Raw genomic sequence first — 25,726 nt, forward strand, 5'->3', positions numbered from 1 at the left:
GGGGGGGGTTATATGGCAGTGACAGGTGGGAAACTGGTAATTTTATATACATTTGGCAGACCAGAGGTGACATTTACCAAAGTGTGGGACTGCAGGGTTTTTGCGTGGGCTGCTACCACAGTCAGATTGTAGGCTAATGTGGTTTCCTGGAAATACCCCGGCATGCAAACGCTCCCTACTGCAACTGCTCCCTTTGCAGAGACGAGATGAGCGCTGTTTGAGGAGTTGACGTGTGAATGCCTCACTGATGTGGCGCAGTGAACCTCACCGACCGGTGCAACCGTCATGTTAAGGAGAATGATTCTATGAAGCGAGCGTATATGATGATAACCGCACTCCAAAAAGCCTGTTCTCATGACCAAAGATCTGAGGTAAAAAAAAAAAAAAGATGCAGAGCTGTCGTGGCACGCACAACGACGCTCAGTCAGTCCCAAGAAACACCATTCATGTAAATGATAGATACACAAGATGCGTCACCTCGGATAAAAAGGTCATATGTAAAACAAACTGACCTGTGCTCATTCCTCTGTGGATTAAATAATAGTCTATTCTGTTCCCTGAAATCTTAAATTCAGTTTGAATCAAAAAATTGCATTGAAGAGGTCACAACTCCAGCAGCACCTGAGTGTATAAGGTAAAATATAATATTTATACTGTAGTTGTTAATAAAAACTGATCTTTATACTGCACTTGTTGCTGAAGTTTTGACCTTTTTCAGTTTCCTGTTGCTCTTTTATTTCTGCACCTTAGAGAAACCTGCAGTCTGCTTTTAATCCATTTAACTAATGATAACATGATAGACGGCGCCCTGGTGGCTCTGTGGCAGCTTGCTGTATGACATCATCTCCTCTCTCTCTCTGTCTGACTCTCCTGTCTCCTGTCTGACTCTCCTGTCCTATCACAATAAAGGCAAAAAAATAAAACAAACATAAATCACATAACACATTAAATCAATTAACTCTAAAATCAAGCTCATCCTTATTGGAATAGGTGGAAGATACTCATGTCATAAATGTTAAAATAAACCTAGTTCCTAATCAGTTGCTCATGTGAAATGATGTCATAATGCTGAATGACCTTATGGTCAGGTTTTTTTTTTTTTTAGCCCCCCCCTCCTCCCCTTCACACTGACACAGCAACATTTGCCCTAGTTTTTCTTTAAGTAACACAAACCCCAGTGTTTCTGTTCCTATAGTTTGTGGTGGTGAACAGACTAAACACAACTGCAACACAACACAAAACATGCGGGACGTCTCTTTGTTAACGATGTACTTTACAGTGGTGGGAGAAGTCACAGTCAGAAACCACAGGGTGGAAATGCTCCATTATGACTAAAACTGTCACATTCACAATTACACTAAAGTAAAAGTACAGGAGAGAGAAAAAAAGGCCCTTGTGGGTGTTGAGTTTTATTTCAGCTTTGTTTTAATAATGTTTTTACTGTTGGATTCAGTGTTGATTTTGGTTGTGGAAAAACCATTTTGTACTTTTTTTTTTTTGATAATTAAAGCAGAAGTAAGCGATCCGGTCGTTTTGGCTAATGCTGCGTTCCAGGTAGGCTTTTGAAACCGTAAATTACAGCTTCAAGTCACAACTTACGACTTTGTAGCGTTCCAGGCAACCCACTCGTGTTTTTCCGACCTGTTTTACCTGTGAAAGTCACTATAACGGCCACTCGTAACTTCTGACCCGTGAACTCGTACCAGATCGAACTGGTACAACTTCACAGTCGGAAAACCACGAGTTACGAGTTTCCTTGAACGCACCATAACAGTCCTCGTCGCTACGTCACCACATTCACGGCGTCCCTTGGCTGCACACACAGCCCTGCATGCCGTTCTCTCTCCTCATTGGATAAAAACTGTAGGATACGATAAATGTTTTCTCCTCGGCTCAGAGCAGAGCAGAGGGACTGACAGACCCGTGTTTCAGTCCAAACACTCTATGTAAGTGATTGCCGTCGGAAGATATAACTATTTAAGACTTATATTAACACAAATATATCACTTACTTCTGCTTTAAATCTGTAACATACAGCACCTCTTATTTTATAAGATGCTCATATAAACATGATCAGCAAAGGTAACTCCTCAATAATAATTAAGAAAAAGAGAAAAATATTTCCCATAGAAATGTTTTAGAGTGGATTTCATGCAGCAACTTAAAACTGGAATAATCTTGTTAGTAAAACACAAGTATCTAAAAATAACAGGACTATTTTTCCTTCCACTGGTAGTAAACAAACCCAGTGTGGTAAATGTGGAGCTTTGGGGGCGCGGCGCTCTCTGGCCCCTGGGATATTGAACCTCTGTTTCACCCTAACGTGATGTAACAGTGAGGCATTCACCCTGAAATCCTTGGATTATGACTTTTTTTTCTTTCTTTCGTCTTTTATTCAGGGCAAAAACACAACGGTAAACTCAAACATACACAGCAGCTGTCAAGAGCTGTCACAATAAACTGTGAATGGGAATGTCAAATCTAGATTACAGCCCCAATGTCTCCTCATGAATGAACCCACCGAGGTCTGACTCACCGCCTGCCTCTCTTCTGCCGAAAACTGAAATGTCACAAAAATCAAAAGTACAGGCGAGACTCATTCGAGAGGAAGTTATCTGTCATTGTGCAATAGGAAGAGGGTGTATCCATGGTTACCTTTGTCTGACCCCTTTTGTAGGCAGCAACAATCATACACCCTTCCACCAAACAGCATCACACACACACACACACACACAAAGTAAAAAACCTTTTCTTCACTATGTCATTTGAAACTCCCCCAAGTCTGTGTCATTTTTGCCACGAACTTGGGAAAACTTTTCACATTTTTAGGTTAAAACTAAAATGCAGAAATTAGTCTAATGAACAAATACTTCAATGTTTCTTATTCATTCATTTATTTGAAATGATGACACCTATTACAGCCAATCATTCATTATCCTTTTAAACAATTCTGAATGTCTCATTTACAATAGTTGAATACCGGTTATATTATCAAACATTAAAAAAATAGTCCTTAAACTGCTTTAAATTACATTATAGTTATTTATTATTCATGTATTTGCTTCACATAAGAGGGGTTAAAACAAACTGCTGGTGTGTTCATGCGAAATGTCCATGATTTCACAACCAGATGGTCTAATTGAAAACAGTTCTGAGTAATCCTGCAAGTGATCGCCCTGCTATTCACCTTGCATCGGTGATCTGATATCTCTGCCTGCAAGACTTTGCATGCGTGTGTCTAGTCTGAGGGTGACTCACTGGACCTCCACGAAAAAAGAAAAAAAGTGAAAGTGACAAGAGGTCAACGTGCAGCAGATCAGTGACAAACACTCTGGTGGATTTACAGCCGACACGACAAACGTCTTTCTCTTCATTCATATCCGTGCCGTATTGTCTGTTGCATTAGTACTTCCCCTATGCCAGTCATTAGATTGTTATCTTTCCCAGTCTAAAGAACAAAGGAGACTGGAAATTACCCAGTTGTCCAGAAAACTATCCAAAACAAGCAACATTTTACCACAAGGGGGCATAAACTTGAAAACACTCTTTGGGGTCTATATGCTCGCTCCAAACCTCTGCCTGCCAGTTTCTGTGCAGATGTAAAATGTATTTTTAGTATATCTTACGTCCAGTTATCTAGCATTTGTAAACACTGTGTAAACATTTAATAGATTTAAGCAGATTATTGGACGTAGCTAGCCTACTTGATCTTGTTGACTTTTCACTTTAAAAACTTCAGAAACAGTGAAAATAAACTAATTAGGCCTACTTTTTACTAGATTGAAATACTTAGGGTTATATATACCCTATGACAATGTTTTTTTTCTGTATTTCTATATGTCATTTTTCAGTTCTACATTGGAAATCACATGTATTACCACACAATAGGCTACGTGGTGTACATTGTTGATCCTGTGGTTTCAGCCTTCCTCTCCTGTTGTTGTTGTGTTCCTCAACGAAACAGGTGTGTCTACTTATAGGGGGCCCACGTTCAGATATCCACCAGCTGTTTTCCAAATGTGGTTTCAGTTAAACAGTTTCAGGCCCAAAGAGGCAATAAAGCACTTTCACGGTTTATATGTCTCAAAATGTTACTTGGGACAGCAAAAAAATATACACCATAGTTATTTTTTAGACATCATAATGTAGGAAAAGTTACATATAATAACTTTTATTTTCAATAACAGCATTGTTATTGTGTCATTATTACGCACCATTTACTCACTCATGGTTAAGAATTCTCTCCATTGTTGATGTCAATAAACATTCTACGACACTTACAATGTTTATGTTGGAAATAAAAGTCAAACAATAATACACCAAACTTAATCTGCTTTGGGTCAAGAGGGGACCTGTGTGTTGATATATAATTAGAAAGGGTTAAAACATGGCAGCAGACATCATTGAGGAGGAATATAACTACTTCAAAGAGGAAAATGAGAAATATAAGCAGCTCATCAGCCAGCTGAAGAATGACTTGGGCTCTCTGGGAAAGGAGGTAAACACCTGGACAGATGTATTACTGAATATCTCTTACCGAATAAGTTTGACAAGTGTTTATAGTTTGTGTACGTTTCCAGACCTTTACATACAGATGGATATCTCTTTTGTTTGAGTGAGATACCTGCTGTTTGTGTATTTAACTGGAGGGGTCAGATGAGTTAGTTAATGGAGAGATTTACTGTAGCAGCTGTTTTTGTGTTTGTAGCAGCAAAAAAATCAAGGTCTGTTTTTGTTGCTTTTTGGATTTGTGGGATATAACGTTAAATCCCTATTATACTGTAGGCTACAGACATCATTATTGATGACTGATATGACATAATTAGTCTGCTGAGATTGAGAACAACCAACGGAAAATCTTAAAATGATAAGTTAGTTACAAAAGAAACCTGAATTGGGGGGAAAAAAAACATTTAAATGTGTGATTGTGGGCCTCTTACTTTCAACTTTAATGAAATAAGTTATAATATGATATGCATATATTATAATTTGTTTCAGAAGTCAGAGTCACAACAAAATTAGCATGTGCAGTAGCAGGGCCGTTGCTAGGAATTCTGGGGCCCCTAGACTTTTCCACTTTTTCTTAGACTACGCATGTATTAGGCTATCATTTTTTATTTAGCCTACTTTGTTTTGAATGCAGAATTACTATGAGTATTAGTCAGGGTCTTATGCAGAAAAAAATCAGTCATACAAAGATTAGACTACTGGGGTTTTTCTTGTAGGCCCCACTGGGCACTGGGCCCCTAGAATGATCACCTATCTCCCCTATACAACGGCCCTGTGCAGTAGTAATGATGCTATAATAACAGCAGACACAGTAGAGGTTGTAATGTGTATGAGAATGAAGAAGTATGAAGAATAGTGTATTGTGATTGCTGTCTGATCAAATATAGAAGCCAGTGGATTTGAAGAATTGACTTTCAACTTCACTTTGCACAGTATTGAACACACGTCATATACTTTACTGTTACTGTAATGATTGGCTACAGTTTCTACTCTACTGTGTCACAGAGTTGTTGTATGTTTTGTTCCTCCAGATAGCTGCGACAAAGAGCAGCATTCAAGAGAAGTCAGCTGTTCCTGGTGGCATAATCGAAAACCGAGGGAGGCATCGTCGCCACAACAACCGTATTCGCCTCTTAGAAAACAAATTGAACCAGGTACTGATGCTAATGACACAACAAAACAGACTTATTACACACTTTATATACGTTTATGTCCTTTTCTATTGTCTCGGCGACTTGACAAGAACTGACTTGTGTGTAAACACCTCAGAAAACCATGAAGTACCTCTAAATCATCATCTAATCTAATTCTTTGCTTGTCTTCTAAAGGACACTATGATACTGAATCAGATGATGAGCTGCAACGCACATTACCGTAAGAGAATTGCTTATCTGCACGAGCATAAAGTCAGAGGATGCAACCTCGAACAGAAGCTGAAGAGACATTTAACTGGACAGCAAAGCTACATGGAGCAGCTGCAGGAGAGGCTCTCCGACGCCGTCACCAGGAGGTGCAGTGGCTTGTGGGAAAGGAGTGTATTGGTTGGGCTGAGTTTGTGATGATATCTGATGCGTGTGTTGCTTTGTGTTGTGATACGGCACATAGATCAAAAGCTGAAACACAAATTCAGGAGCTGGGAAAGTCCAAAGGCGAGGGGACGCAGGACTTCATCAACAAAAAAATGCAGCTCCAACATGCGGCCAAACTGCACGTCTTCATGGAGACGAAGCTACGGGACGCTGTGCTTGATAAAGACTCCAAGAGGAGCAGTATGATCAATCTTTATCAAAGCTTTCGCAGGTCCACTCTCTAATTTGACCCCAAGCAGATATGACCTCATGTTTTGACTTTGTCATTGTTACAGAGAACCAGCTGCATCATCAGGATGAAGGTAAGAAGCCAGACTCACACTGAGCTCACTCACTGTCGTGGTTTTACTGTTATTGTGCCTCATTAACCTGGTGATATAATGTTACATCTTTGTTAAACATGACTAAACAGGAAGTTTAAGTTAGTTCAGAGCAGGGCCGGCCCAAGGCGTGAGCGAACTAAGCAGGCTGCTTAGGGAACCTGACCACTAGGGGGCCCCAAAGAGGAATTCACTTTTTAAAGCAGTGTGTAGCTTCTGGCGACCCCTAGAGAAAAATCTGCGTAATTACACAAAAACTCTTAATCGTTGTTGCACATTGCTGTTGCAGTTCATAAAAAAAAAAAAAACAGATCAAAAACAGATGATGTATTTACAGTAAATGCATTGTCTATTGGTTTATGTTCTCACTTGTGTAAATCAACCCAGGACGCACTTTTAGCTGAATTTTGTTACATTTTAGATTAATTATGGGTAATAGTGGGGCGGATTAGCTCAATATTTTACACCAATCGTTCACTTTGTGATAAAAGCATGAAATTTGGTGGATGTGTTGGTGAATATGTTTCAAACAAATCTGGATATTGGGCCACCTCAAAAGCGCCCCCTAGTGGCCGTGGCAGCCATTTGTTATGCGAATAAATGAATGATTAATATAAACTGCCCTTTTAATAATACCAACTGGTGATGTATTGTATATTGTTGGAAAGCCTGATTAGTCACCTTTACAACGAGGTACAGCTTGTAAGGATCGTGCATTCATGGAATGAGTAACGGGGCTAAACGTGTGGGTAGCGCACCCCAAAAATGTGCATCCCTGTGGGGCAGATTAGCTCAATAAATCACAAGAATTGTTTATTTTGTGGTAGAGGCACAACATTTGGTGGATGTGTTTGTGGATATGTTTCAAACATTTTTGGTTTTTAAGGACCCTTAAGATGTCTACTTAAGATTTTTGCTTGTTGCCCGGGTCAACTGATGTTCCATAGGGGTTTTTTGCCAGTCATTTTGAATTTATGTCCGCACGAATGGCAAAAACGCCAATTTTCATAACTCCTAAACCAGACATCATACAAAGACAAATGAACACACTTTTTCATATAATTATGACACCAGGAATCACATGGAAAGGTCACCGAGATGGTAAAACCACTCTTTATCAGAGAAAAATGAACTCTCCAGTAGTGTTTTTGTATAAATCAATTGGTTGCTCCAACACATATGGGTCATTCCATGAAATTGGTAACTTTTCAACTTTGAAAAGTTAAAATTTAAACTATATTTAATTGCTATTTTTAAAGTAGGCTAGCCAGGAATCAAAGAAAGTTTAAAATGACAAGAAATTATGTTGTGCCATCTCAGGCTGTGGAATTTAATATTTTATTATAGTTTTAATGTTTTCCTAATCTTGTCAACCCTGTTACCGACATAAACTTTACAATATACAGTATTTCTAATTAGAGATTATTGAGAATATTTTCTATATATAGTCTATATAGTCTTAATTATAATGGTAACAGTTGAAATTCCATTTTTTTTAACCATTTTTATCAAATTAATGACAACAGGGTTGAAGTTATGGTAACAGGGTTGACAAGAGTAATAGATGACAGGACACACATTCTATTGTCTACACTGCAAAGGTAACAGGGTTGACAGTAACAGGGTTGACTATTTCAAGCTAATTTGCCCATTGCTAGCTGAAATAAATGCTAGCTAAAGGGCAAACTGTGTACTTTGAAAGGTAATTACCTGTAGATATCGATTATATTATGAGAAATAGAAAATTGTTTAGACTTATATGTTAAAAAGTGGTAACAGGGTTGACGTTATATGCTTGTCCCCCCCGGTCTAACCTTGAAAAAACATCAAAAATAGCACATAAGAGATGAGAGAAAGCTACTTGTTACTGAGCTGTTAGCATCCTGGGTAAGAGATGATGCAAACTCCTGTCAACCATGTCAAATCTGAGATGTACCATTGTTTTTCAAGGGTTTTTTGGTTAGGGTAACAGGGTTGACATAAAATCAGGGGACACCGATAAATTGGTAAATATTTATAATAATTAATACCAAAAATTTAATGGAATGACCCATATAGTTGTGTTGCTCATTTCATTAATGCACAACCCTTACAAGTTGTACCTCGTTGGAAAGGTGACTAATCAGGCTTTCCATCGGTCTAAAAGACAGCACCAACCGGAATTATTAAAAGGGAGAAATTATAGACTGAAAAAACATTTCCGAACTTTTTTTTGAGTAATTTATACTAAAATACTACACGAGAGTTCATTTTTCTCTGATAAAGAGTGGTTTTACCATCTCAGTGACCTTTCCATTTGATTCCTGGTGTCATAATTATATGAAAAAGTGTGTTCATTTGTCTTTGTATGATGTCTGGTTTAGGAGTTATGAAAATTGGTGTTTTCGCCATTCGTGCGGACATAAATTCAAAATGACTGGCAAAAAACCCCCTATGGAACATCAGTTGACCCGGGCAACAAGCAAAAATCTTAAGTAGACATCTTAAGGGTCCTTAAAAACCAAAAATGTTTGAAACATATCCACAAACACATCCACCAAATGTTGTGCTTCTACCACAAAATAAACAATTCTTGTGATTTATTGAGCTAATCTGCCCCACAGGGGATGCACATTGTTGGGGTGCGCTAACCACACGTTTAGCCCCGTTACTCGTTCCATGAATGCACGATCCTTACAAGCTGTACCTCGTTGTAAAGGTGACTAATCAGGCTTTCCAACAACATACAATACATCACCAGTTGGTATTATTAAAAGGGCAGTTTATATTAGTCATTCATTTATTCGCATAACAAATGGCTGCCACGGCCACTAGGGGGCGCTTTTGAGGTGGCCCAATATCCAGATTTGTTTGAAACATATTCACCAACACATCCACCAAATGTCATGCTTTTATCACAAAGTGAACGATTGTTTAGCTAATCCGCCCCACTATAAAAAAAGTTAGGATGGTGATTCGTAATGACAGATTAGAAAAATGAAATGAGGATAACCCTTTAATTTACAGGCCGCAAATTACGTATGTGATAATGTCCAGAAATAAGAAGTAAATGCGTAGTAATGTCTTGAAATAGCCGAATAATAACGGTCAATTTCATAGTTCTGTCATGTTTTTCATGAAGGCAAAGGATCCCACATGCTTTTCATGCTTTGAATTTTTGGGGAAAGGCCAGAATTTTTCTCCACCAAGTCCTTCCCTGCAATTGACTGATATTTATGGGCTATTTCTACGCGATCAATCGTTATTTCTTGACATTATTATGGTATTGATCTTTATTTCTTGGCTATTTCTTGACATTATCACATAAGTAAAGGGTTAGCGAAATAAGTTTATAGTAGGTGTGTAAATGATCAATAATCAGTATTGGCAGTAACAGAGGGCCCCAAAATATAAATTTGCTTGGGGCCCAGTGGGGGCTTAGGCTGGACCTGGTTCGGAGCCCTGTGAAATGAAACCTGCTCGGTGGTTAGGTTGAAAATGCCCCCTTTTCTAATTTGTTTCTGCAGCCGGTTCAGACCTGCAGGCTCACAGCACGCTGGTGGAAGTGACCGGAGAGACGGACCCCGGTCAGATAGGACACGTCGTCAGTCAGACCGAACAGAGGAACTTCGCCTACATCAACTACATCAGCGAGCAGCACAACAGAAAGAACAGCCTGAAGATATGTATCGACAAGAGGAAGGCGAGTGCACGGTCCCATCACTTGTGTTTAGAGGCAGACACGGTTTAACCTGCTGTAGTTTTTAATTTATTTATATGCATGTGGTTGGTTTCTCCTTCAGAGTGACATACTGTTCCTCGAGCAAGAGAACGAACAACGGGATGAGCTGCAAGGAAGCCTGCTTCAGGAGCTGGAGGTGAGTGTTGTGGTTTTCCTTATGGTGTCAAAGGCCACAAAATGTTAAGTGTTCATTCATGAATGAAAGTAGGAGATGTATCTGTTTCAAACAAGAACTTTACTTTAAGAAAAATTAAATTCCGTACATAGGTAGGCTACTCATCATGCGGTAGAAAAACTTTTGCTCCCATTCCTCCTCACAAAGGTCTATCCAAAACTACTTGAGCTGCACGTGACGTAATTTAAATACAAACTAAAGGAGCATTCTCAAAAACATTGTGCACAAACACTGAAACTATAATCTATGAATTTCAAAACGATACTATATTCAGATATATTTATTAGAAACTATGGAAATGTTAACTTAAATATCCTCCACACATCTCTTACACTAAGTCTCACACAAACAAAACTCGCTGTATTGGCTGTTTAATGGTTTCATAACTATTGGTCTATTTTTTGTTGTTGTTGATCTGTTTGAAGGAACTCACAATCAGTAAACATGTTTTTTCCGTGCAAACCTTGTATCTCCATGATCTCAGTTGTTATGAAACTAAAACAGCAGGGTGGTGTTTGCCTGGAATGAAATGAGGTTTTCTAAGTAACAGTGACGATATGATATCAATGAAAAGCCGTGCCTTAAAGGGATAGTTCAACATTTTGGCAAATTGGCCCATTGCCATAATCCCTATAGTCGTAGCAGTAGGTTCATTACCTTTAATTGTCGGTGCAAGCTATTTTTAGGACGGTGGAGCAGAGCCGTGAGCTGCTCAGAGCTACGCTATGGAGGCTAATGGGATTTCTTGGTTTCCCTCATCAAACTCATCAAATACACAACCCAACAACTCCAAAACGCTCTCGTGTTGTGCCCAGATGATGTGTCAAGAAGAAGCTGCAAGAAACCTAATTTTCCATCTAAGGTCTAACTGGCGATGAGATATCAATCTCAGTGTGACTTCCTGATTTTAAGCAGCAGATTGTGACAGCATCATACCAACATCTCACGAACATCAAATTTAAGACTTTGTAATCCTGTAATCTGATTTCTAAACCACCTCATCTCTCTTTTCCTGTGTCGTTCCTATGTCATACAGTCTGAGCTGGAGACGTACAGCTCTCTGGCCGACTCTCTGGAGGAGCAGTGTGTTGAAGTTCAGACGGTGCTGGACCCGCTGATGTCTGCCATCTCCAGCTTTTTCACTGAGATCATGCAAAACTCCATCACTGTGTTGGCGGACAACGTTGTACATGTCATTGGTTGGTGGAACAGATCGTTCTTAACTACCTAGACCTGGCCCCGAATACACACCTTACACCTTTAAAAACTCCCTGTTGTCACCTTCTCTTTACTTTCAGGTCTGCTTGAGGAGAAAATTGTTGATCTGCTGATAGAGGCCATAAAAATAGAATATGCAGAGACGGGGGCGTTTCCTCAAAAACCACCGCTGGGCAACTTTGACCTGCTACCAATAAGTATGAAACATTTCACTTCTGTTCTTTCTGTGAAACTGTATGATAAGACTATCTCTACCAATGAAAACAATGAATACTGTATATAACATATTTGGATACAAACTTGTTCAATAATAAACTGTTTACTGCACGTGTGTTTGTGACAGAGGTTGAGGAAGCTGCGGAAAGAGTGTCGAGGAAGTCCACTGCTCGCTCACTCAAGTCTGCAGGTTCAGAGGGAAAGTAGAGCATCGTCCTCTTTTTACTACAACACCACAACAGACTCTTGATGGCAATAAAGAAAACACTACAGCATCACACTGTGGCTCTTTACTCTGTGTACATTACAGTAAGGAAGACAGAATGATCCGATACACTAGATGATCAGTTTATTAATAGAGCTTGCTCTCTAATAATAAGCGGATATGAAAAGTATTTGCTGTAATTGGTAGCTGAACATTTCAGTTATGTGAAATGTAAGATAACAATATGGTGGACCTGAGTGTTCAACACAAAGGTGGATAACTCAGTGGGAAATGACACTGACTACACTGGGAGGCTTGGGTTTGAAAGACCCACAAGAATTGCTGTGCGCAATTAAAAAAAAGTAATATATAGGCTACACAATCATGAGTGCTGACTACTTTATTTGTTATTTAAGGCTTTGGTTTGAATCCAGAAGAAGAAAAAGAAGAAGGCTTTTTAAAATTATGGTATTACAGTGTGGCCTTGGGCCTGGCTACACGCTTGGCCTTTGCCCGGCCCCAGACCCCCCGAAACAGTCCAATTATGATTATGATTATAATGATTGTGTATAGCTTAAAATTAGTCAGTGTTCCTTTTTAGGAAACAGTCTGACTCACATTAGATTAATTTATAAGTAAATTGGAGACTGGAGCACAAGTTTCAATCATCTCCGCTCTGTCCACCAGGGGGAACTGTTGCTCCACAGTTAACACCCCAGAAACTGTGTGAGCAGCAGAAGAAGTGTCCTGATTAAACCATTGGTCAAGAACAGACTGTGGTCAAGAATGAATGACTAAAAAAAAAGACATTCTTATTTGCTTTGAGGACAACAAGAGAGAAGAAAACTTTTTTTTATAGAACTTAATTTATTTTTAAGTACATTTGACATTCATAAAAAAAGAAAGAAAAGAGGACAGACTCCAAACTAAGTTTTACACACTTTCTGCATTACCTGTATCAATATGGCACCACTATTGATGGACTGGAAAACCAAAAGGCAATGAAAACAATTTCTATTTTGGTCAAATTTTTTAGTTGATTCAATTCTGCTTGGTACAGCCAACCTGTATTGTTTATTATCATCATTATTGTTTTTTTTTTATTTTGTTCTTATCTTTTATGACCCACTGTAAAGCACTTTGGTACACTGAAAGGTTTGTTTTAAAGGGCTGTATAAATAAAGTACATTTACATTTACATTTACATTGCCAGTATTTACTAGCTTATTTGGGCTACTATTATTTATAAGTAGTCCATAGAAATATTTATTATTGTAGGCTACTGTAGCATTTTATTTTTAGTAGAGGTTTTTAACATCTCGGGCTGTCTCGATTTGTATGTCTCGTTGCTCTTGTGGTAATGACAAAAAAAAACAAAAAACGGTGACTTCCTTTTACTGACCACATGGTTTTAAATTTCCAATAGTCTCTTCTGAAGAATCCTGGCTTGCAACTCTGGGATGTATGCATATGTTTTTGTGGCCTTCACAGTGTAGAGCATGTACGTCCTCGCATTTTTCTTGTAAAGCCTCTTGTACCTGAAATTCATAGAAGCAGCGGGGGAAAGAGAGAAAGAAACGTAATTAGAATATCTCAGCTCAGGAAAGGAAGCTGAGAAGTGGGATTTGATTGATTGATCGCGCCGCCCAGAGGGCAATAGGTCAAAGTGGTGATGGACATGATGTCTTAGTATAACGCTCAAAACTTGTTTTTTAGTGTTTTCAAAAATAAATACATGGAACAAGGAGCACTGACTTACTGTTTGCCTCCATCCGATTTAAGTAAGTCCGGCCTGTCCTTATGGAAATTGTAATCCATGGCGGCAAGGATTGTTCGGGCCTCAAACACTAATGGGCTAAATGCTGTACGCTTACTTGCATACATAAGGATATGATTCTGGAAAGACTCCAGATCAGCAGTGGACCTGTAGATGGGGACAACAACCATTGTCAAATATTTAGTAAATTACTTTCTAGCTTTGCAAACATCCTTATTAGTAAAGAGACAGTCAAATTACCTAAATTTTAGGTATTTGTGGACCTCTTTCAGCCACCGCTTGTTTCTAACGACGGCTTTGAGGGCCTCGTGTGCCATGGAGCCTCTCACAAGCCACTGCTGAGTTCCCCCAGTTTCCAGGTCCGCATGCTGGCAGCTGCCCAGCACCCACTTGTGTTCATTGGTGACATGATGTAGTAGTCCAAACCACAGCTCCTAAATATATATATACATATAGATAACAGCTTTTTTTCACAAACTAATTGAGTTCTTGAGAACACACTATACAATAAAAATACAGACTTTTTGTTTGCAGTATCTGTAAAATAATCTACTTGCAAAAACAAGCACACACACTGTACATGATATACTGCTTATGTCTAAAATTATAGAATCAGATATATATTATTTTACCTTTGTCCACAAGCATATTGTTATTGCACTGCTCGTTTTCTTCTTAGAAATAAAACCTTTATTTTCTCCCAAAAATGATAATCAAGTAGTTTCCAAACCATGACAACTTACAATGAATTCTTGGTAGGAATCTGCCTCTTTGCAGCACCACCAAAAGTGGTTGACGATGTCCTTCAGCCAATGGCTCAAGCTGGACTGACCTTTCACCTGTGCAGCCTAGGATGTAAAGATAAAACAGTCATCAAAACAAACCACAAGTTAGATTATCATGATAAAAGTGTTTGTAATGAAAACTACACTTACAGAATGGATCCTTTTGGCCAATTTCTTGGCACCATGCCACATGTCCAAGCTGTGCTGCATCCCAAGGTCTTTGTACTTTCCTTTGTCTGATTCAGTAAAATTAAATGAAAATTATGTACGGTAAATACAGTTGATTTTCCAAACAAATAAATAAAACGATGACTACTATTTATTTTTTCCTGTAAGATTCCTAACAAACTTTCAATACTTACCCATTAGGGCAGAGATCTGGACATGGGCATCCGTGCAGACCTCCACAAGCTTCACCTCTTCCAATAGCCTATCGACTGTCTGCACAAATGCTTCTCTCTCCATGACCACAGAATTTCTCCACTCCGTTTCCCTTTTGTCCACTGTTACGATGGAAATAATTTCTCGGGAGTCATTCTCCATGGCAGTGTATGTACAGTACTGGGCACAATGCCTAGGACTGTCCATTCTTCCATCCGCTATTGAAATAGTAAATAATGGATTATTTTCAATGAACATCACATTCGAACTTCAACAAACCACTGAATCCTAAAATAATAAAAAACAACAACTTCACATTACCTACTATCACCACATCTATGTTTTGTAACCGTTCTATGCTCTCTGCTCTCTTCTCTTCCCAACATTCCCTGATGGTATCAACACAATACGTGTCTTGAATATTGCAGAATGAAGTAGGGTCCACCATCCCCATGTTCATGAAACGAAACAGTAGAGCAACTTTGGCATAGTTACTCCCCGAGAGCAAGATGTTGGTGGCCAACATGAAGTCCCCCGCCAGCATCCCGTATTTCACTGCTGACTGTGAGCACCACCTCCATACGATATGGCCAACAGGACAGGTCTGCGAATGAATAAAACACAACTTACTCGCCATTGCAAAATACCGATGTGCTGCTAATGATAATATACATATACTGGAAAAAAATTAAGAGATCACTTCAAAATGATCAGTTCCTCTGGTTTTACTATTCATAGGTATGTGTTTGAGTAAAATGAACACTGATTCTATAACCTACTGACAACATTTTTCCCAAATTGGAAATAAAAATATTGTCATTTAGAGCATTTATTTGCAGAAAATGGCAACAGGTCAAAATAACCAAAAAAAATCTGGTGTTTTTAACCCTTGTATAATGCAAAGAAAACAAGTTCATATTCATTTTAAAACAACACAATGCTACTTTTTAAACTTAGGAAGAGTTTAGAAATCAAAATTGGTGGAATAATCCCAATTTTTAACCGCAACAGTGTTTTTTAAAAATGTATTTATAATCTTTCTTCCTCATTATAAATATGATGAATATGATTTGGTTCAGGTGATCCGCTAAGTAGAGTGAGGTGTGCTTGTGTTTGGAGTTCAATAGACACTGGAATCGATGGCTGCCATACATGTAGAGAAGATGATTCATTAAGAACATTTTGGAGTGGTCTCTTTATTATTATTCCAGAGCTGTATGAACAACGTTGAAAGCATAATTTCCAATGTCTCAGAAATACTACTAGTTTGCAATGTTGTGTGACTACAACCACTCACCCATTCCATTATGCTTGCAGTGCCACTGTAGGTGATAGACACTTCAAAGGGGGCGCGGCGCCGACACTCCTCCTGGCTGAAACCACACGTGTAAGGGCACTTTTGGAGCGGCAGCACAAGGAATGACGCTAGCTGCTTCAGACAGTCCTCATATGCAATGGAGGCACGTTTCCCGATTAGGTCGTCCTCCGTTATGACATCCGGTACGTAAGGAAAGGAAGGCTGAGGCAGCGGTGGGTCAACTGCTGGAGGGTCGGGCTCCATCTCTGGGATGTCATGTACAGTTTCACTGGCATCTATTACAGGCAGACTGTCAAGGTCTGGTGGTGTTTGCAATGCTCCACCCATCCTGTAGACATGAAACATATGAAAGCAATTGCAATTTATGCATTAATTACATTAGCACTAATGCATTAGTTTATTAGTTACAGGATATAGTGGTGTAGCAGCAATAATTACATACATTGTTTGAATATTTATTTAGTTCTCTGAGAATAACTCTTCTGTGTGTCTAAAGAGAGAGAATGATTCAGAGTAATATTCACTGCAAAACCCCCAAATCTTTCCAAGAATATTTGTCTTATTTCTTGTCAAAATGTCTAATTTCTGGTCAAAACTAATCTCTTTCCTCTTAAAATAAGACTCATCACCTAAAAATTAACTTGTTTTTAGATCATTTTCACTTGTTTCAAACAGATTTTCACTTGAAATAAGTAGAAAAATCTGCCAGTGAAAGCAGGTTTTTTTGTGCTTTTCACTTGTGCTAATAAGGAAGAAAAACTTGCTCCACTGGCAGATTTTTCTACTTATGTCAAGTGAAAATTGGTTTGAAACAAGTGAAAATGATCTAAAAACAAGTCAATTTTTAGGTGATAAGTCTTATTTTAAGTATAATGAGATTTGTTTTGACTAGAAATGACATTTTGACTAGAAATAAGACAAATGTTATTGATATTTGAGTTTTTGCAGTGTAACAATGTTTACTAAAGATCATGAAGCAATGAGAATCAAAATAATGGTAACATACCGAACACAAATACAAGGAACGTAGTCCTCATCTTGACTGCCATCACCTCCGATATCCTCCTCAGTCTCATCACAATCATCCCAATCAACACTGTCAAATTTGAAATTATAAAATATAAACAATCAAAGCACATCAGCAAACTACTACTACTACTACAGGCATTTTCAGTGAAACTTACACACTGTTCCTCAGGTCATTTATCTGACGTTCATCCATAGTCTGGGTCTCATTATCCTGGATAATAAAGTCCTGTAAACTTTTTTGGGGAAAGAAATGACTGTCAACATAAGCGTGGATCGTAGAAAAAGGAAATGTTCAACCTATATTATTTTCCTTAATCATATTAGAATCATATGAGAAAATAGCCGGCTGGGCTACCTGCGGGCAGCGTAACAACAACAAACGCAATGCCCCCGAAGAGAGCTCCTTCAATCGAGGAGATTGATGACATCAAAAAAGCCCTCGACTTTCTGGGTGAGGAGGTCTCTGCTGTCAGGATGCAGCAGAAGACCATCCTGGACCTGGTGGAGGAGGTCAAAGTTCTGCGGCTGCAGAACACGGAGAAGGCACAGAGGATCGCCTTTCTCGAGAACCGAGTGGAGGATCTGGAGCAGTACACCCGGATTAACAACATCATTGTGACCGGGCTGCAGATAAAGCCCCGGTCATATGCGGGGGCAGTGGCGAGAAGAGACGGAGAGCAGCAGAACGAGGAGGATGCTAACTCTGTGGAGCAACAGGTGACAGCGTTCCTGCAGTCCAAAGGGATTGAGGTAAACAACACAAACATCGAAGCATGTCACCCTCTCCCCCGGAGAAACAAAACAGACAAACCGGCTGTAGTAATACGATTTACAAACAGAAAGTATAAAATGCAGTTGCTAAAGCAAGGGAGGAAACTGAAAGGCTCAGACGTTTTTCTGAATGAGCACTTAACCAAAAAAAATGCAGACATTGCAAGAAAGGCGAGATTCCTGAGGAAGCAAGGAAAAATCCAAAACACTTGGACACAAAACTGCAAAATATTCATAAAACTGAAGGGATCTCCAGAGGAAGCCAAGGTCTTGGTCATCCGAGACATTGGGGAACTGGACAAATTCTGAGGGGGTCATATCAAAGTGAGGACATTATCTAACTCAGGGTAAAAAAAAAAAAAAAAAAAAAATGACACAAGGACCGGACTCTGGACACTGGACACAAGAAATGGACACTGGTCATTGGACACACGAACTGGACACTTTTGTTTATACTGAACACAAATCACACTATATGGAAGATAATATTGATCCAGAAAGTAATCTTTTTAGCAACATTAGTATCAACTGCCGTTATTACTCTGAAAATCAATACAATACAAAGATCAGAGAAGTAAAGAAGATATCAATTATTCATTTCAACATCAGAAGTCTGTATGCCAATTTCCATAAAATGAGGGAATATCTCAGTCAGTTCAACACCCCATTCAATATAATAGCCATATCAGAAACATGGATCAATGAGGAGAAGGGAGTAGACTTTGAATTAAAAGGGTATGAATTTAATTATATCAACAGAAAGAACAAAAGCGGAGGGGGAGTGGCAATATATATTGATAATAGTTTGGAATATAAAATTAATAAGAAAATGACAGTTGTTGTTGATGATTTGACTGAGTGTATAACAGTAGAAATATGTTGCGGAAAAATGAAAAATATAACGGTGAGCTGTATATATAGATCTCCTGGATCAAGCATAGAAGTCTTTAGTGACTGGATGGAAAGTATGTTCATAAAATCAACACAGAAAGACTTGTACCTCTGTGGTGATTTTAACATCGATCTATTAAGTCATAAAAAACATAAAATGACGGACGAGTTCATTAATTCAATGTTAAGTATGGGATTGTATCCAACTATCACTAGACCAAGCAGGATCACTTCACACAGCGCCACTTTAATAGATAATATATTTACTAATGTCCTGGTTAATAACATGGAGAGTGGACTTCTACTAACAGACATCAGTGACCACCTGCCTATTTTTAATGTATATTACTGTAACTATAGCAAGAAAAAAAGTACCAAAAACCATAAATATATAAGAATGAAAACAGAAGAAACCATGAATGCACTTAACAATGACTTAATGATACAGGACTGGAATGCAGTCTATAAAGAAAATGATGTTGATAAAGCATATGAGAAATTTATTATAATATTCAACGAATCATACAATAATAATTGTCCTATAAAGAAATACAGTAATATGCATAAACATAAAAATAGTCCGTGGGTCACCAAGGGGCTACAAAATGCCTGCAAAAAGAAAAATACATTATACAGACATTTCTTAAAGCATCGAACTATAGAGGCAGAGGAAAAGTATAAAAAATATAAAAACAAATTAACTAATATTATGAGGGTATGTAAGAAAGAATATTATAACAAACTAGTGGAGAAAAATAAAAACAACATCAAGGGTTTATGGACTGTACTGAATGGCATAGTGAGAAATGGATCCAAAACTACTGATTATCCGGAGTATTTCACTGAAAATGACAAGACCATAAATAATATGGAGGATGTGGTGAATGGGTTTAACAAATTCTTTGTGAATGTGGGACCAGATTTAGCAGCTAAAATAAAAGAACCTGAGATAACACAAAGTAGAGACATAGAAGATATGGCGGAAAGAAATCCAAGTACAATTTTTCTAAGTGCAGTTGATGAGGAAGAAATTAGGCAAATTGTAAGACAATGTAAAAACAAAACCTCTACAGACTGTAATGACATAGACATGTCAACTGTAAAGACAGTCATTGAAGGAGTTGTGAAGCCACTCACCCACATCTGCAACCTATCCTTTCAAAAAGGTACATTTCCAGATAAAATGAAAACTGCAAAAGTGATACCATTGTTTAAAACCGGAGATAGACACCATTACACAAACTACAGGCCTGTTTCTTTACTCCCCCAATTCTCCAAAATACTCGAAAAACTTTTTTCAGATAGACTGGACAAATTCATTGAGAAACACAACCTCCTTACAGACAGTCAATATGGATTTAGAACAGAAAGATCAACATCGCTGGCACTGATGGAACTAATAGAGGAAATCACAAACTGTATTGACAATAAAAAAATAGCAGTGGGAGTATTTGTGGACCTAAAAAAAGCATTCGACACCATTGATCACAGCATATTATTGGGTAAACTAGAAAAGTGTGGTGTAAGGGGAGTTGGGTGGAGCTGGCTGTCAAGCTATCTAAGCAACAGGCAACAGTTTGTACAGATAGGTGACCATAAATCTGATTACATGAACATTACATGCGGGGTTCCGCAGGGGTCCATATTAGGTCCTAAATTATTCATATTATACATTAATGACATATGCAGAGTTTCACAAGAATTGAAATTTGTTTTGTTTGCAGATGATACCAATATTTTTTGTTCCGGTGAGAATTTGCAGCAGACTTTGGAAACAATCACAACTGAAATAAATAAACTAAAAGTATGGTTTGACAAAAACAAATTATCATTAAATCTAAGCAAAACAAAGATCATGTTGTTCGGAAGACATAAGATAGACTGTAATGTAGAATTGATTATAGACAATACTAAGATAGAAAGGGTAGAAGAAATTAAATTTCTTGGTGTGATTTTAGATAATAAAGTCTGCTGGAAAACTCATGTAGCATACGTAAGAGCAAAACTGGCAAAGTGCTCGGCTATTCTTTGGAAAACAAAACACATACTTGATTGCAAATCATTGCAAACTCTTTATTACTCCTTATTTTTGCCATATCTGTTGTACTGTGTCGAAGTCTGGGGAAACAACTACAAAACCACTCTGCAGCCAATATGCACAATACAGAAAAGAGCTATAAGGACAATATACAAAACAGGATACAGAGATCACACAAACCCACTATTCATAAAATCACATATGTTGAAATTCATGGATTTGGTCAAATTTAGAACGGCGCAAATAATGTACAAAGCAAGAAATAACCTACTGCCCAAAAATATACAAGACATGTTTAATGAAAGGGAAGGGGGTTATAATCTAAGGGGAGAACTAAATTTTAAGAAACCGAAAGTCCGAACAAACATGAAAAGTATGTGCGTCTCGAGCTGTGGAGTGAATTTGTGGAACAGTCTGGGGACAGAATTAAAACAAAGTGCAAATATAAATCTGTTTAAAAAAAGGTACAAAAAATTTCTTTTACACAAGTATATGGAAGAGGAAGCATGTTAATAGAGGATGATAAGGGTTAAATTTATATAAACTGTAGTATAGCGTTGATTGATATATTGTAACTAACTTAGTATATGGTATAGAGGGTAAAGATTTAGTTATGGAGATAGCTTATATATTTATATTTATATTAATGATGTTATGTATGTAGTATGTATTTATTTTGGTTATATAGATATTTATATAGAATATATTTTTGTAATTATATACTTATATGGATAATGATGTAGTATTTAATTTTGTAATTATATATTTATATAGATATTTATTAAGGTTACACATGGTATATACTTATATAGGTCTATTATGTACTGTAGTTAGGATGTATAGTTGCAAACCAAAGAGCAGATAAAAGGGGTGGGAAATTAAAATAAGTATTGTACTTCTTCCCACTTCCTTTTTCGAACAATGTGCGGTATTTTGTTATGTCTTAGCTCTTTATTTTAATATTTTGTTTGGTTTTTTTTCTATCTATTGTATGTACAATAGTTACATACAATTTCTTTTATTTTTATTTTTATACATGTTCGAAAATAAAATACATTCATTCATTCATTCATTCATTACAAGGATCGTGAGGCTTTATATTTACCTTTCCTGTAGCTCTGCAGGGGAATTTGCGGTGCTCTCATTTACATTTAGGCCTACTTCTCCTTCCTCGATAGAAAGGGTATCAGATGATGCCCCTCCAATACTTGACAGTCTCTTCCTCTTACTGGGGGTGGAGGTGCTCGGGCCCATGTAGCTAAAGAGATGAAGGTTTTTATCATAAATGAGTGCCTCTACAATGGGCTCTATGCACAGCTTCAAGTTCAAGATATCTTTATTGTCCCCAGAGGGCAATTTACGTTGCAGCCAGCAGCAAAAACAACAACATAATAATAATTTAAAAGAGTGACAATGGGCTTTTTGCACACTTCAACTACTTCCTGAACTTAATGCTGCTCCTTTATTTCCTGTCTTACATGATTGGACAAACTGATTTGTGTCTGAGTAGTCACAATGGTCAGACACACCTGGATTAATCAATTTGTCCAATAATGTAAGACAGGAAATAAAGGAGCAGCATTAAGTTCAGGAAGTAGTTGAAGTGTGCAAAGAGCCCATAGATACCAACAACATGGGTGACACAACGACACAGGACAACAATAAACATCAATCCAACAAGCAACAAACAAAGTGCAACAGTGCCCCACTGGATAAAACAGGATAAAAACAAGGAGTTAAAGCTCCACTACTTCCTGGAAGTCCTGCTGCTCCTTTGTTTACTGCTGCTTCAGCGATTTTCAAACCTACTTCCGGTTAAAAGTATTAGAAATGTCCATCCCATGGATCTATTATGGTCCATCCCCGTGCAGCTATGATGCTAGTTAGCTTAACTTACCTGTCTAGGAGAAGAGTAGCCAGTTCTGCATCCGTTTTCAAATTCCTCTCAGCTTTCAACTCTCTCCACCGTTCAAATGCATCTCCTATGTAGACCCTCGCTTTGCCTCGCATTTTATCTAGGCGTTTCTGTGATTCATAACGAGGTCTTTTAGATTCCGTAGCCTCCTCCGCCATTGTAGCTCAGTCGGCAGCAGCTGAGACTCTACTGACTGTAGACGGCGCGGTGGGCGGTGCCACATGCCAAAACATCAACATGATTTGCAGTCTGCAAAATATTCTTTTTAATGCGAATATTTTGGCTGTACTATTGTTGTTGGTGAGTTCAGTGTGTTATATGAACATTATTCCTGAGTCTCCGTGACATATTAGGACGATTTTACGGCCAGTTGCTTTAGATTTCTTACATATTGTACCTTTAAATGAAAAAAAATGAAGGACTACAAAAGACTACAACTCCCAGCGTCTTCGAATACGGAAGTGTGAGCCGATAGCAGGTTGCCTCGTTTTGAAGTTTAGCTACACACCGACTTAACCCCGCACCCGGGCGGTGCTGTAAGTTACACTGTAACACTTGAGGCGGAGCGCACAGGTGTTTTAAACGAACACACCGACGTTGAAACCCGACGACCGTTGGTTACGTGTCGACGTACGTACGGAGCGTGATGATTGTTGTGGGTGTGTAGTAAGTTAGTTAGCCTGTGTTAGCATGTTGGGCTAATAACAAAACCTGAAATAACGTGAATTATATAATAATAATAATCAATGAAACGTTTGGATTCCGACGAGGAGGAGCAGGAGCAGTTCGGGGCTTATCTAAAGGAGCTGAGACGTAACTTAAGTTGACTTTTATGTGTCTGCTAATTTGCTAACTTAATATAGTACTTTGCTAATGATAAGCTAATTCTTAACAAACTAACATACAGTGGTCAAGTTGAACAGTAGCTGGGAGTTAATTATAAATGGTGATTGATGCAGTAGAGCTGTAACATTAGAGAAATGATTGTGACACTATGATGAAGTCGTGTCACTGCCACCTGTTGATGAGACTGTTGTGCACTCATTTCAGATAGATAATATTAAAAGGGCATTATAAAACATTTACCTAGGACACCAAGGTGTGTAAATTGATAATGAACAGGTATTTTAAACTTCAAACTTAAACTTTTCATGCAGAGTGCAACACAAAGTGCTTCACAGAGGTTAAAAACATTGCAACCAAGACGAAAACTACCCACCCTCCACATACACACCAGTCTATGATAACATACACACACTCACACCCACTTACACATACTACACACTATTTGTCAGTAAAGAGACATAGCAGGGCACTGAGGTTTTATATTTTAAATGTGAAAATCCACAGCTATATTTAGTCAAAACTGTAAAATTAACATTGAATTGTTTTTATTCATGTAAGATATTCAAACTTCTGTAATCATGGATTACATCCCCTCCTAAATTTGTGTTGTAATGTGACAGTGTCAGTAGCTATATACAGTACCCTACACACACACACAAAATCAACCAATGCTCTCAGCAGAAATGATTAGCCTAATTGATTAGTAATTTTTTATGCTTTTAATTGATAGGACAGCTGTAGAGAGCTGTAGAGAGACAGGACATGGGGAGACGGAGAGAGAGAGAATGACATGTCTAAGACAAATTTCCCTCTGGGGACGATTACGTTTACGTTTTTTTTGGACATGCAGCACTGGTGGAATCGAACCGGGGCCGTTGCTGCAAGGTCTATTACCGGTAGCCTCTGCATATGGGGCGCCTGCTGTATCCACTGAGCTAAATGACAAAAAAATAAAAAATGGATTAGTTATTTTGATGGAAACATAGGTGACAATGACTCGACTGGCATGTTGTGCACACACACACACACACACACAGAAATAATGAGACAGACATCTGTAATATCTGTGTCAGAGCGGGCCAACCGCAGCATCCAGCAGCTGAGCGGTGCACTGGAGCACCTGCACCCGGACGGAGAGGAGGGGCCGGAGGTCAGAGGCAGCGATCATGGCAGCCTCTTCTCCGCTGTGGCAGAGGAGGACACGGCAGCGTGGAGCCAAAAGACACAGAGCGAAGCAGGTGACTCGGTGATTAGTTTTTTGTGGTGTGACGGAGGCTCTGTCCTCGTAGAGCAGCAGCAGCACCTGGAGGTTTCACCTCTGCGTAATCCTGTTGACAGACAGACAGACAGCACACAAAGCTGTAATAACATGCTTCTTCTGTGTCTTTTGGTGCTCAAGTTAATCAACTGAAGAGCCTCCTGCTGAAGCAAGGCAGAGAAATCCCTCCTCCTCCGTTTTCACCTTCAAAGACAGAGTCTCCATCCAAGGTAGAGCGTCCAGAATATACTTCTGATCTGAGAATGGCAACTTTTCTTAATGTTAATGTTAAAAATCTATCCATTTTTAACTTGGTTTTTAACTCTGGCTAACTTTTATTTATATGATTGCTATTGTTTTATTGTTTATCACCTGTCTTACTGCCTTTGATTGATTAATATTCATGTTTTCAATTGTTTGATGTTGTTTTGTTCAAGCACTTTGAGATGCATTTTCTGCATGAAAGGTGCTATATAAATACTATTATTATTATTGCATAGCAAAACATTTCAGTGCATTAGACCTAAGAATTTTTTTTTTTAAACTATTCTACTTTGTTTTGTCTCAGTTTTGCTCACCGCTCTTTTCCCATGTTTAGAGGGAGCAACAGGAAGGAAGGCCCATTTTACCCGCCTTTCAAGATTTAGTTCCAATGATTCACAACCAGTCAGAGTACATTCAACACCTGGAGGCTGAGGTCAATCACTGCAAGGTACAGTATGTGCACACACACATGTATGTTTATATTTACTTTGCGGTCCTGT

The 25,726-nt window shown here is 38.4% G+C and overlaps 3 protein-coding genes across 4 annotated transcripts in view; 2 read left to right on the plus strand and 1 right to left on the minus strand.

Moving 5' to 3' along the window:
• Nucleotides 1–4,387: 4,387 nt before the first annotated feature.
• LOC310997720 (coiled-coil domain-containing protein 63-like) lies at nt 4,388–11,955 on the plus strand (the record flags this gene model as incomplete). The annotated part of the gene is made up of 10 exons (XM_083987510.1): nt 4,388–4,498; nt 5,541–5,663; nt 5,838–6,019; nt 6,115–6,278; nt 6,374–6,400; nt 9,925–10,100; nt 10,201–10,275; nt 11,351–11,513; nt 11,613–11,729; nt 11,876–11,955. 10 exons carry the CDS (start codon nt 4,388–4,390, stop codon nt 11,953–11,955), a joined length of 1,218 nt encoding a protein of 405 aa, XP_083843636.1.
• Nucleotides 11,956–13,091: 1,136 nt separating this feature from the next.
• On the minus strand, nt 13,092–23,013 carry LOC310998003 (uncharacterized protein). Its single transcript, XM_083987887.1, has 12 exons — nt 22,841–23,013; nt 22,049–22,201; nt 17,399–17,476; nt 17,221–17,310; nt 16,194–16,542; nt 15,218–15,500; nt 14,878–15,114; nt 14,666–14,751; nt 14,474–14,578; nt 13,971–14,164; nt 13,713–13,877; nt 13,092–13,491 (listed from the first exon to the last, which is right to left on the minus strand). The coding sequence occupies exons 1-12, from the start codon at nt 22,951–22,953 to the stop codon at nt 13,365–13,367; spliced, it is 1,980 nt and encodes a 659-aa protein (XP_083844013.1). The 5' UTR covers nt 22,954–23,013; the 3' UTR covers nt 13,092–13,364.
• A 519-nt stretch (nt 23,014–23,532) lies between these two features.
• Nucleotides 23,533–25,726, plus strand: part of sdccag8 (SHH signaling and ciliogenesis regulator sdccag8) — a 51,683-nt gene continuing 49,489 nt past the window's right edge. Inside the window, exons 1-4 of one of the 2 annotated variants that reach the window (XM_083987687.1) lie at nt 23,533–23,671; nt 24,778–24,942; nt 25,104–25,192; nt 25,567–25,674. In XM_083987687.1, coding sequence (XP_083843813.1) covers nt 23,605–23,671; nt 24,778–24,942; nt 25,104–25,192; nt 25,567–25,674 — 429 coding nt within the window. In that variant the 5' untranslated portion in view covers nt 23,533–23,604. Of the gene's footprint in view, nt 23,672–24,777; nt 24,951–25,103; nt 25,193–25,566; nt 25,675–25,726 lie in introns of those variants that run through there. The other variant, XM_083987688.1, reaches the window with a different exon arrangement.

The sequence above is a fragment of the Trachurus trachurus genome (genome assembly GCF_905171665.1).
Source record: "Trachurus trachurus genome assembly, chromosome: 15".
Classification (NCBI taxonomy): Eukaryota; Metazoa; Chordata; class Actinopteri; order Carangiformes; family Carangidae; genus Trachurus; species Trachurus trachurus.